The sequence below is a fragment of the Pygoscelis adeliae genome, unplaced genomic scaffold (assembly GCF_000699105.1).
Source record: "Pygoscelis adeliae isolate BGI_AS28 unplaced genomic scaffold, ASM69910v1 Scaffold306, whole genome shotgun sequence".
Lineage (NCBI taxonomy): Eukaryota > Metazoa > Chordata > Aves > Sphenisciformes > Spheniscidae > Pygoscelis > Pygoscelis adeliae.
The window spans coordinates 2,430,766-2,442,802 of record NW_008825072.1 but is presented as its reverse complement, the minus strand read 5'-3'; the positions used below and the strand labels follow the sequence as shown (position 1 = coordinate 2,442,802).

At 44.5% G+C, this 12,037-nt stretch overlaps 1 protein-coding gene across 2 annotated transcripts; it reads left to right on the top strand.

Annotated features, from left to right (window-relative positions):
- The first annotated feature begins 515 nt into the window (after positions 1-515).
- On the top strand, positions 516-11,358 carry NASP (nuclear autoantigenic sperm protein (histone-binding)). 2 transcript variants are annotated; one of them, XM_009326592.1, is made up of 13 exons: positions 516-565; positions 1,396-1,506; positions 2,068-2,148; positions 2,320-2,417; positions 5,917-5,999; positions 6,907-6,992; positions 7,130-7,203; positions 8,286-8,474; positions 8,738-8,904; positions 9,354-9,407; positions 9,501-9,572; positions 10,578-10,709; positions 11,200-11,358. In XM_009326592.1, the coding sequence occupies exons 1-13, from the start codon at positions 516-518 to the stop codon at positions 11,251-11,253; spliced, it is 1,251 nt and encodes a 416-aa protein (XP_009324867.1). In that variant the 3' UTR covers positions 11,254-11,358. The 2 variants fall into 2 exon arrangements, with proteins under 2 accessions (XP_009324867.1, XP_009324868.1); XM_009326593.1 differs by lacking the exon at positions 10,578-10,709.
- Positions 11,359-12,037: the final 679 nt, after the last annotated feature.

Here is a 12,037-nt window from a genome sequence, read left to right as displayed (position 1 = left end):
GGCTGCCCCGGAGCGCTGCCGAGGGGAGGCTGCCCGGCGGCTGGCCGTGGCAAGCCCCCCGAGCTGCGCGGACGGGCGCCTTAGGCGCATCCCCGGTTTTCTGACTGGAAACGCGGTGCAAAACACCCGATCTTGTGCTTTGCGGCTTGTTCTGGGCTGCAAGTTTGCGTGGGGATAGCTCTGAGCTGCAGGGTGCTTGTGGGTCAGTGGCTGCAAGCTGGCAGGGGTGGGTGGTCCTGGTGTTTTCGACAGCAGACCTGTTGACCAGGCTTACTCTGATCTAACCTGAACGTGAAAGCATCTTCGTTCCTAACAATCTTTCATTCAAACAATAAACAAAACTGAAACTAACAGGTTTTTCCAAAAGACAGCCAACAGGGTGAACCAGCTCTAGACGGCTGAACACCTGGAAGCAAGCACCACTCCTGGCTCTGGTTTCACGCCTCCGAGAGCTCGGTTCCTGTCACGAAATGGGTGGCCTGTTATAAACGCTTATTCAATATTTTGTTTGCAGGATGGAAGAGGAATTGGCAGCTCCTTCCACATCCACAGACAAGACAGACAGGTGAGGTGGGAGTTGGAGTTGTCAGTTACCAAAGAATGCGAAATCCAGGGGTTATTGAGTGAAACAAAAAGGTGACCCTTCAAATTGGCTGTTAGGCTCAAAGTTTAACAGATGCGGACGCTGTAGATGCTGAAAACTTGTGCTCACTTGTAGTCTGCACAAATCTAGTGCAACAAAACCCTTTCAAGGACTAATAAATACACAAATACCAGCTGTTGTTTAGGAAGTTCTTGATCTGTGAGTTGGTGCTGGGGAAGCGTTGGGGAGGTACAAATATGTGACTAGCATGTAGTCACTACTACATGTAGTCACATGTAGTGTGACTGCTGCCCACTCTGTGGGCAGCTCCTCTTGTCCCAGTCCAAGGTGCTGGGCTGGGACGGACCTTCTGGAAATGGAGCTGTGTGAGATGCACTGAGTTGAAACGAAGACTTGCATCTATCATTCTTCTCAAATGCATCGTGCTGTGCTGTGAGAAGTCATAACTTGGATTTATTCTTATTTTTCTTGGCTTAGCTAGCGTCGGAGTCTGGTTAAACACTGTATGGTACTCAGTGCTGTATTGGTGTGCAACTCTTAGAGTATATTGTTTAGCATCCTTTGTCATATCAGATTCTGATACGCACTTCTTGCAGCGGTTACTTAAAATTAACCTGTCTGCCCTTGGTCATCAGAACTAAAAGTTGGTCCAGATTTCTTCCAACCAGTGTAATGTATGCAACTCACTCTTACATAAAGCTGACTAGATTTTGAAAGCCGGATATGAAATTACTATGGAAACTAACAGAATCCTGTATTTGATTTATTTTTATTTTTTCCCCCCTCTCCAGTATGGACGTGGATGGAGAATCAAAGAAACTATTGGGTTTAGGACAGAAACACTTGGTAATGGGAAATATTCCAGCTGCTGTTAATGCGTTCCAGGAAGCTGCGAGCTTACTGTGAGTAGTAGAATGTTTTGTGTGTTTTTGTAGGGCTTGGTTTTCAGCTTGACTATACTGATGTGGCTTATACAAGAAAGATGGAGCTTTTTACCTTGCATATGCTGCTGTATTTATAATACAACCGAGGAGAGGACAAACTATTTAAATTAACTGAAGTGTTGGACAATACTGTAGTTGGTGTGCAATTTAGACAGCTTTTGTGATAGTAATTGCCAGTGCAGTTCCCTAAGGAGGAAAAGGAATTTGATGTTTTATTTTGCAGTGTGTGGTTCTGATGTCTCTTAATATGAAAATAATGGGATAGTGTTACTTGCTAGTAACTTGTTTACTAGTCTTGATCAGTCTCTGAGGGTGATACCTCTTTGGTTTTTAGATTAGTTTGCTTTGCTGGATGTTTGAGAGCCATGTCTAGCTAAGTGAGAGGAGCTTTCGTTATTTGTTTGAAACAATGGGAGACGAGCTAAGAAACTGATTCTTCCTGTCCAGGAATTTTTAGCTTTCAAGTTCACGTATCAAAATTTGTAGGCACAGGCAAATAATTCTTCATTACTTTTGTAGGGGTAAAAAATATGGTGAGACAGCAGATGAGTGTGCAGAAGCCTTTTTTTACTATGGAAAATCTCTCCTGGAGTTGGCAAGGTATGCTAACAGTTTCTCATTTAATTAAGAGTCTGCCTGGCATGACAGGGTTTGCTAGACTTCATATACACAGAGTTCCACTGGGTGGGATGGGCCATGGCATTGCAGCTTGTGCAGTTAAAACGGTGTTATTTCAAGAGCTAAGGGATAGCAAACTTTTGTTCCCTTTAGAATGGAAAATGGTGTGCTGGGAAATGCCTTAGAAGGGGTGCAGGTTGAAGAGGAAGGAGAAAAAGCTGAAGACGATTCTGCGTCACCGACTGTTGATGGTATGTAAAGCTGTCTGCCGTGTCGTGGAGGCACTGAGCTGAGTTTTCTTGTCTAAATGATCCCAAGTTCAGTCCATTGGTATCTTGGGTAGCCTGAATCATTCTGTTGAAACTCTTAGCAGCCTGAATGGACTTTTTTTTTTGTTCTTCTAATCTTGCTTAAAGATTGAACAAAACCTCTAAAACTTCTGCAAGGAACTGGTCACTGAAAGCATGTGTAAAGGGTCACCAGCTGTCTGTGTCCTGAAACACTGCGTTCAAACTTGCTTTCTTAAGCTTCACAGTCAACTTGAACTGCTTTGTGTAACCTTGTAGCAGTACAGTGTGTGTAGTAGGGCAGGTCAGAGTCTCTGTAAAAAGTCCAAGAACAGTAATTATTTTATACTACCTGCAGCTGGAGATAACACAGGAATTCCTGTCAATCCAGACTATTAAAACACTGGCACCTCTTGCTTAGCTGTGACTAAAAACGCTAGCGCGCAAAACTGCACACTGCTTGAGCAGCCGCTTGCAATAATGCAGTCTGGGGAAGGGGAAGGGATTTGCTTAGTTCAAGTTACTATGTTGGTTGTGTCCTAATTCCTTGTACTTTGAAAATGGAGCTTTTAGGAATGTCATCTAACTTGATGACAAACCAACACGCTGGAGGGTCTGAGGGTGGTATTGTCAGTGCCCATTAATGTCTTTATCACTAAACTCGAAGAAATGTTTATGCTTCCTCAATCATGTAGAAGAAGCAAGGGAGGAGTTGAGAGAACAGGTATATAACGCCATGGGGGAAAAAGAAGAGGCCAAAAAGTCTACAGAAGAGTCTCCAGTACTATCTGAGAAGGAAATCAAAGAGGAGGATGTTGACATGAAAGAGATCACAGAAGAAGAACCAACAGAAGCAGCAATTGCTGACAAGGATGTAAAGCTTGAAGAGGCTGAAGAGAAGACGGAGGCTTCTGTGGAAAAAGAAGTAATTTCAGAAGAGCAGAAGCAGCAGGTAGCTGTGGAAAAGGAGGCTACGAAAGAGGAGGGAGCTGTGGAAGAGAAGGTAGTGGAAAAAGAGCAGAAGATAGTGCCTGAAAACAAGGTAGGAGAGGCAACTGAGGAGAAGGAGAGAACGACAGAAGTGTCGGACAAGGAGGCAAAGGCAGCTGTGGAAGAGGCTGAAGCTGGAGAAGCGGCTGTGGAAGAGAAGGGAGAGGCGGGAGAGCAGACAGCAGAAGCAACAGAAAAAGAGCCAGCTGTGGAAAAGGGAGAGGCTGTAGAAGGGCAGGCAGAGGCAGTTGTGGAAGAGAAGGCAGTAGCACAAGTGACAGCAGAAGTGCAGGCAGCAGTCGCTGTGGAGCAGAAAGAAGCTGCAGAAGGGGAAGCAGAGGCAGCTGAACAGAAGAAGGTGGAGGAGAAACAAGAGCCGGTAGAGAGCGCTACAGAAGAGAAAACAGATGAATCTAAAGAGGCAGAGTCCTCAAAGGAACCTGTGCCCACAGAGGGCAAAGAGCCATCTGATGACATGGAAGAAAAGGCTGAAGTAGCTGCTAAGGTAGAGAAAGAGGAAAAGAAAGATGACCTGATGGAAGAGGGTGAAGGTGCTAAGGTAGAAAAAGAAGAGAAAGATGACGTGATGGAGGAGGGAGAAGGTAACAGTGAGAGGAGAAAAGTACTTGTGGGTGGATGACTTGATGGATTTGGCTAACAATGGGTGAAAAGTGTTCCATTCAGAATTTTCTGTTTGCCTTAGAATAAGGAAAAGGCACGGTAAAGGGGCTCTTGAAGGATTTTACATCCAAGTAAAGTTTCAAGGAATAGTTGAATAGTCTCAGTTTCTCTAGACTAACGCTTAACTAACTGCAAAGCAAATCTTACTTGAAAGCAAACTTACAGCCCTGTGAAATGTGTAAGTAATGGCTAGGCTGGTGGAGAATACTGAATGGATGTTCACTTGCATGCGTCTGGGTTTATTGCACTAACCTTGAAATAACTTGAAGCACAAGTTGCCTCTGGTTATAAAAAAAACAGAAAAATAAGAACAGCTGAACACATAACAAAATAGTAAATTTGCTTTTTGGCGGGGGGGAAGGAACTCTCCATTTGAGTCTCTCTGGTGGTAATTACAAGTGAGAATTTGGTTGGCAAATCTAAGCTTAATTTGCCCTGGAACCTGTAGGCTTATTGCTATGATCTAGTACAGTCTTCCAGCTATCCAGCTTTGTCTGCCATTCTGCTTCCCTGCTTCGTTATAGCTGTTCTCAGGGTTATGTTAAAGTAACCTAGTAAAACTTGTACGCTTTGAAGTATTACTTGCATGGTCTTAGTAGGCCAATGCTTTCTATTGCACAAGTTAATTGATGAGCTAATAATTGAAACTTTGCTTGTCAGTAACTCAGCTTCACAGGAAGAGCCTTATCTTAGGAGTGGCAAATATTCGGACTAAATTAGTTCTGGACACTGAAAGGATTTGTAGCGCTGAGCAGAGTCAACACTCAGTGGTGGAGCAGCTGCCTAACAAGGTGTCTGTCTGGACAGAGTATGACTGAACGTAAACTAAGAGTAGTTATCCACTCCTCATCATCCTGTGGAAGGCTGCTTATGTGTGCATACTGCTGCTTTTTTTCCCCAACGCTGTTAGCGTGAGGATACTCTTGAATATCCTGGTCTGGTGCTGTGTCGTTCCAGACTCCTCCCACTACTTAAATTTTAACTTCCTAACATCTCTTCTGTTTTACCTTTGATTGAGCCGTCCTCATACTTACAGGTTTGGCCCTCTCAGTGGTAGGTGTGTGCTTTTTGGGAGTTAGACTAATGAGCTCATGGGTTCTCTAGTCTCCACCCCATCAAGGTCCTGTTATTCTGGAATTAGTCAGTGGTCACGATCTAGGAATTAAATGTGCGACTTCAGCATGCAAGTCAACCAGTGCTGTAAAGTTATTAGCCATACTCCTTCACTGCACATTTTCCCAAAATGTTTCCTACTGGTAGAATAGATCATGCAACGCTCCTACACGGTATCAGAAGTCAAATCAGTGCTACACAATAGCGGGTTCATTAGTAACATTGCCACTTAAATGTCTGACACGAGGAACACGAATTCAGAAACAGTCTTATTTGTGCGCAGCTTGGCAGCTATCTTGCTGAAAACGCTTGTTATCTGTAGCATGAAGTCCAGCAACTGACCAGTGCCTCCAGGGCTGCTCAGGATCCCATGGCTTCAGTGGGAGTTCACAATGCATTTGTGAGAACTGAGTTCTAGGTAAGTTTGTGTTCTGGAAAGTATGACGTTAAACTTGAAACAAGGACTAAGGTAGCCTGGAACTACTTTAGTCTACAGTGCCTAACACTTTCAGCAAGATGGCTGCTGCTGCTGAGAATTTAATGTATCTGTACTCTTCCTGCATCACACATCTAACCTGTCACTGGAAGGGTAAGGGCTGGATATAATATATTCTGCCTGACTCCACGTGAGGCAAGCGTAGTAACAACAAGTGTTCTCATTCATCTACTTCCCTTGTAGAAACAGAAGAATCTGAAGAGGAAGATAAAGAAAATGATAAAGCTGAAGATGATAAGGAGAATGAATTGACGGTGGAAGACAAGGTGAGACTGCTGAGCTCTGATATCGGTGCTCATGGAAGAATGCAGTATTTGTCTAAATGTCATGTTAATGACTTTTTAAAAGCTCACTTGTATTCCATTTAGTCCTATGTAGGAAATGACTTGAAAACCAGTATTGCCTAAGGGAGGGTCAGCATTATGCGTAGTACGCATTGTAGTATCTTGCTCAGCTCTGTCTGTAAACTTGGGCAGTCCGCTGATGAGTAATGCAGCCAGGGAAATGCAGGGGCAGGCGGGGAGAGTTGCTTTAGCTTGTCACTAAAGTTAGTTACTTGTAAGAGTTTATTCTCTACTTGTTTTGTTGTTGTCTCGCTACACATGTTGAACGCCCAGCCCAATAAGCCATGATTGGGATGGAAATTTAGTGGGAAGTGGTGTAGTGCTGTTTAAATCTGAGGTGTTTCCTTGATGTAGCAATCAAAACGCCTGGAAAAATCTGAAGCCTATTAGAGTGTGGTACTAAGCATGCTGTACGACTGTCCTGAACAGAATATCTGTCTCTGCCTCAGACTATTCTAACAAAGTTCAAAAGCTCATTTAAAAAAAGTGAAACTTCACCTCCTTTATTTAGCTTTTGATTCATCTAAATAGCACCTTAAACAAAATCTTATTCTTAGGATGATATTGGTGCTTGGTGCCCTGTTATTTCTGGAAAAAAAATTAAGGCCATATCAACTAACAATGTAAGCTACCACTTAAAACACCTTCACTGCAGGCAAAGTCTCAGTTGATACAATTAACCTCTTCTGCATGTTCTCTCTTCTTTTTCCTTCTAGTGGTAAACTGTTTACCTCCTAAAGAAATCTAGTCCTTGACAACACTGCTTAGAAACTTAGTGTTGTCTGATGTGATATGTAACCAAGTCACTTAATCTTTAATGCATTTCTAGTCTTTACAGGAAAGCGAGGAGGACGAAGTTGGAAATCTTGAGCTAGCCTGGGACATGCTGGAGTTGGCAAAAGTCATCTACAAGAGGTAAAGGCTTAAGTCCTAATTTGGATATCTGCTAGAGAAACTCATTGGAAACTGGGGGGTGGCATAAGCAGTTATGTGAATGTGGCATATTCTGATCAGGATTTGAAAACTGCTTTTTTTTTTTGTCCTTGATTTAGACAAGAAACAAAAGAAGCTCAGCTCCATGCAGCTCAAGCTCATCTAAAGTTAGGAGAAGTTAGCATTGAGTCTGGTAAGTAATATTAATTCTCAAGTACAGTTCCACTTTCTGTCCTTCTCTGTTTCTTACTTTAAAATGAGCGGAGGTGAGTTAAGGCTAAGATGAAAGTAAAACACACTTTGTTTCATTATGATAGTGCAGCCATGTGAGAAGCTTTAGAGTCGGTGGATGAACAAGTCAGTGCCCTAAGCAGGATAGTCCATGCTTTTCCAGAGCAGTGAAAGAAAGCTTCGAGTAAGAAGTAATGTGTTACCGGATCAAAACCAGCCTTGTGTTCTGCTTTACAGGCGAGGTTTGGTTAGCTTCAGAAAAGGAGAAGGACTCTTTCCTTACTGAAGTAGTGAGTCATTGAGCTCAATGGGAGGTGTTGGTACCATGGCAGTTCCAGAACATAAAGACTGCAAATAAAAAAGGGTTGACTCTCTTAGACTTTCCAAAATAATAGGGTATGGTCAGGAAAGACCCTGATGTGTTATGCATGAGAAAAAAGGAGTGTGAAGCAAGACTCGGGTTTGTGCCCTCTAATGTCTTATCTGCCCTTTGTTTTAAAACATGAGTTTTAATCTTGTTAAACCCAAGTAGGGTGTAATCTTCTTCTATGGCAAGCATTGGAAATAACGTGGCAGGTTTCTGGACAAGGGCTACAAAGCGAGGGTTGTGTTTATGTCACTAGAATACGTTGAATGGAGAGCGTGACTGGGAGGTAGCAGGGGACTGCCCTTAGCTCTAGGTTCCAGCTGCACTCAATTTGTGGTGGTAGGTAAAAATAGCAGGATTTGCGTGCCTGGTTTTGACTTGGCTGCTTAGTTTACCGTGTTGCTGCGAATGGACAAAGCGCTCTTGAGAGAACTAGAGGAACTGGACCCTAAACGATCTTTTTCTGAGGGGCGGGGGGGGCAGTGTTGGACTGTGAGCGGTGTCACTCGGTAATCTGAAAGCAGCCTGTCACTGAACTCAACCGCTGCACGCAACGGTGGTTCTGTTTTCAGACTATATAAAGTGCAATAAAATACAGAGTAACAGAATAAGGGTTTAGATCTTGCTTGTTTGGATGAGAGTGTGGTTTGTAAAGATCTTACGGCTTCCTCCTATAGAAAACTACACGCAGGCTATAGAAGAGTTTCAGGCCTGCCTGGCCCTGCAGCAGAAGTACCTGGAGGCTCATGACCGCCTGCTGGCTGAGAGTCACTACCAGCTGGCGCTGGCGTACCACTACAACAGCCAGTTCGATGAGGCGGTTTTGCAGTTCGGTAAATCCGTAGAAGTCATTGACAAGAGAATGGGTAAGTGGATTTCTCAAACTGCCTAGCGAATGCGAGAGCTTTCGCAAGTCAAAGCAGGCTTTGTTAAACTGCCCTAAAAGTAGTTAGATATGCGTATTACCTTGCCATGCAAATGTTTGCCGGTCTGAAACTGGTAACAGGCTGTACTGATAATCAGAATTGCTGGAACAGCGTGTGCCAGCAGACACTTGCCTCTGTGGGTATTGATAACTGGACGGCTGCTTTGCCTTGGGGTTTTTTTTGCCATAACTGTTTCATCCTAGCAATGCTTACTGAACGAATAAAGAAGACGGAAAGTGGGTCCCCTGAAGATGAGAAGGAGATTGAAGAACTGAAGGGATTGCTTCCTGAAATTAAAGAAAAGATAGAAGATTCAAAGGAATCTCAAAAGAGCGTAAGAGTAGCTGAGCTGGCACTGAAAGCAACTCTGGTTAGTGTCCTGCTGTTTCCTTTCAACCAAACATTCTTCCAGTGAGGCTTGAAGTAAACCAGTAATGGGAAGAGCTCAGTCTGGATGGTAGAGGTCGGGGGCTGGTGGTTGTGAGAAGGAAACTGAGGCAGCAGACATCTAAAGAGAGGATAGTTAGTAAATACACTGATGTTAATTGTTCCAAACTAAACTGGAACGTGACAGGCTTCTATAGCAATTGAATGTGTCAGGGCTGGAAATGGTAGGTCAGCCAAATGTGGGGAATGGACTGAGTGTCGCGTCACTGTGCGAGCTTTTCATCTGTCCGTCCTGTGTGTAAGCGTAGGAGCAGAATGCAGTGTCAAGATATGAAGGAGTTGGGTTTTCTGTCCCTTTCTACACTAGCACGTACAGTTTTGCGTGGATAGATAGCTGGAATTCGTTCCACTGTTGTTCTGCTTTTTCTTAAGGTTGGAACTACATCTGGCTTTGCACAAAGTGAAGACAGCGGTTCTGTTTCCACAGTAAGTTAATTTAAGATGGATGTTGAGAATTCCTGTCTGCTCTAAGGATTACTGTTTGCCGTTACTCACGTGTCAGTGTCTGTCTTGTAACAGATTCCAGTCAGAAAAGCAGCTGATGGTGCATCTCAGTGTGTTACAGACATCTCTCACCTGGTCAGGAAAAAGGTGAGCCCGGAAATGACTAGTTGAACAAACAGTTTAAGTACCACTGGCTTGCTCTGTGTAATTGGATTTCTTGGCTTGAAGCTTTTTTTTCTTAGCTTAGTTCTATAGTGGAAAAAGCGCTCTAAAAGTAAAAAACAGAAATAGTGCATGAAACTCCTTTCCACTGGGAGCCAATCAGTCTGGGAACCATCCAGCCTCCAGGAGACTACTTCCTGATGGTTCAGCACCCCGCCTGACCCACACTGGTTTAACTTCCGAGCTGAGTTGTGTGGCTTCTGCAGGCGTTCTTTGAACAAGTGCCCTCCTCTGCTGAGGACCTGCAAGAGCAGCAGGGTGGCCTACAGACCTTAAGAAAAGGGCGAGCAACCAGGCTGAGTTGGGTTCCCTTCCTTCCAAGTGGAAACGGAGAATTGGACTTAATAAATAGCAAAGCCAGTCTAATGGTAGTAATGATAAACTGCCTCTCGCTGAGATAATAAAATGTACTGAGCACTAGGTTCCTTTAAAGGTATATGGTTTTTTTCTAGAACTGTTTGCAAATACAACTAAAACTATCCCCTGTGGGATCTGAGCTTTTGTCTTGTATGCTGCTGTGGCACAGCCTGGCCCGTGTTACATTAGCCTCTCAGTTCAGGTTTGCCTGGAGCAACTTTGATCTGCTTTACACAGGTGATTGTAAGTGTCAGATGCCTTAAATCTACCCCCGTAACTGTTAGCTGGCTCAGCAGTCGCATGTTTCTGTGCCAAACTATAAGGATAATTCAGCACTGTAGAAACCGGCACCACATAATGTCTTACTGGAAATCCTTTGTGGTTGAGACCTCTGTACCAAAGCTTCAGAGCTTTGGTTGAATCTTAACGCTTTACTGAAGTATCTGTCTTGAACCTGGCAAATAGAGGTTGAGTAGATAACGTGCAATGACATCTAGATGCTAACTTTCTAAAAAAAAAAAAAACTTAAGCTTTAATTTGTACATAGTGAAGACTAAACAATTTTGTCTTCAGAGGAAACCAGAGGAGGAGACTCAACAGGGAGACAATGAAGCTAAGAAATCTAAACCAGAGCCGGCTGTCAATGGTGGTGGTGGTGATGCTGCCCCCAGTGGAAATGAGGTTGCAGAAAAAATGGAAGAGGAGGTGGGCAGCTGAGTCAGGAGTCTGTGCCGTGCTTGCTTATTTATTTTCCTCTGTTCAGGCACGGGTTTGTGCCTGGTGGATGGACTGGTTTTATTGCCTGCTGGTCTTCATAAAGCTTCCCAGATGAGGTGGGGAATATTCCCCAGCTGGCAGGGTGCGTGTTGTACCGTGGTGTCTGACACGGTGTGGGCTGGAAAGACACCAGCTGTGGAGATGTGCAACCTGTGGGGTGGGACAGAAACGTGCTCTGGGTGTTGGAGTCGGGCTGAACTACGGCACAGGGCCTTTCCCCCCCAAAGTATTTTTTAATATTCCTGGGTTTTAACACTCGTCACCTGGGCTACGATTGTTAACGTCAATATTTCAGAATAGCGTTGGGCTCTGGAGACCAGCAAAGCACACGTAGTCAGTAAAGTTTTCAAATTACAGAAACTTTGAACTGCTGCATGAATTGGTTTTTTTAAAAACAAAACCTTTTCTTTTCTTTTAGACAGAGAAAAGGCCACAAGCAGAATCAGGGGCTGCAGTTGAAAGCACAGTATGATAATTCTTTAACCTTGGACACTCCTCTACTTACAAGGAAAATGGTTTTGTATATAGTGTATTTTTTCACTTTTTGGCAACTTTTGTATGACTTCAATAAAGATTGTAAGCAAATGTTCCTTGTCTTCACTCTCTCACTGTTACAAGCTCCAGCCTTTGCTCCTCACTGCCCTTGGGGTGCAGGTCTCGGCCCTGGCGCACCACTGGCCTCGCTCTCCCCTTAGCCTCAGCCTTTCCCTCTGCATCTGCCTAATGAGGAGGGGGGGAGAGGAGGGGCGGATGGAATTCACTGCAGTCGTGGCTATGGGGTAGGGCGCAAGCCCTGTGGTCATAGTTCTGGCTGTGTTCTGGTTCTTTCTCGGCTGAGCCTGGTGTAGGTTCCTGGGGGGCCTTGAGCAGCCAGAACGTGCTGGGGAAGGCTGATAAGAGCTCGTCTGGCCCCCCACCCTTTGCAGGAGCCAGGACGCTGTTGTTGTGCAGCGTTGGCTCTGCTCAACCTCCAGTTCACCCCTTTATATACGGTCTTGCATGAGGAGCTGGTGGGGGAGCAGGGGGCGATGGATCCTCACCTTGACAGGGCTAGCCCCTGAGCCAGCCCGAGTCCCTGTATCTGCCCAAGCGGGGCTGGGAGGCTGCTCTGGGACAAATGTGTATGTGTTTAGATATACGTATAAAAAAAAAAGAAGGTGAAGCAAAGAGCAACTGGCTGACACTGTTTATTAAGCGCCCAGCGTGGCCTCCTACATAGCAGAGGAAATCTTGCTGTGGGTTTGCTGGTTCCTGTG

What these genes read in the sequence shown, in the direction of transcription:
- NASP (XM_009326592.1), top strand. Translation starts at nt 516, where the DNA reads ATGGAAGAGGAATTGGCAGCTCCTTCCACATCCACAGACAAGACAGAC. An exon ending in AATTGACGGTGGAAGACAAG is followed by an intron (nt 6,000 to 6,906) that starts GTGAGACTGCTG and finishes ATGCATTTCTAG; the next exon opens with TCTTTACAGGAAAGCGAGGA. An exon ending in CAGAAAAAATGGAAGAGGAG is followed by an intron (nt 10,710 to 11,199) that starts GTGGGCAGCTGA and finishes CTTTTCTTTTAG; the next exon opens with ACAGAGAAAAGGCCACAAGC.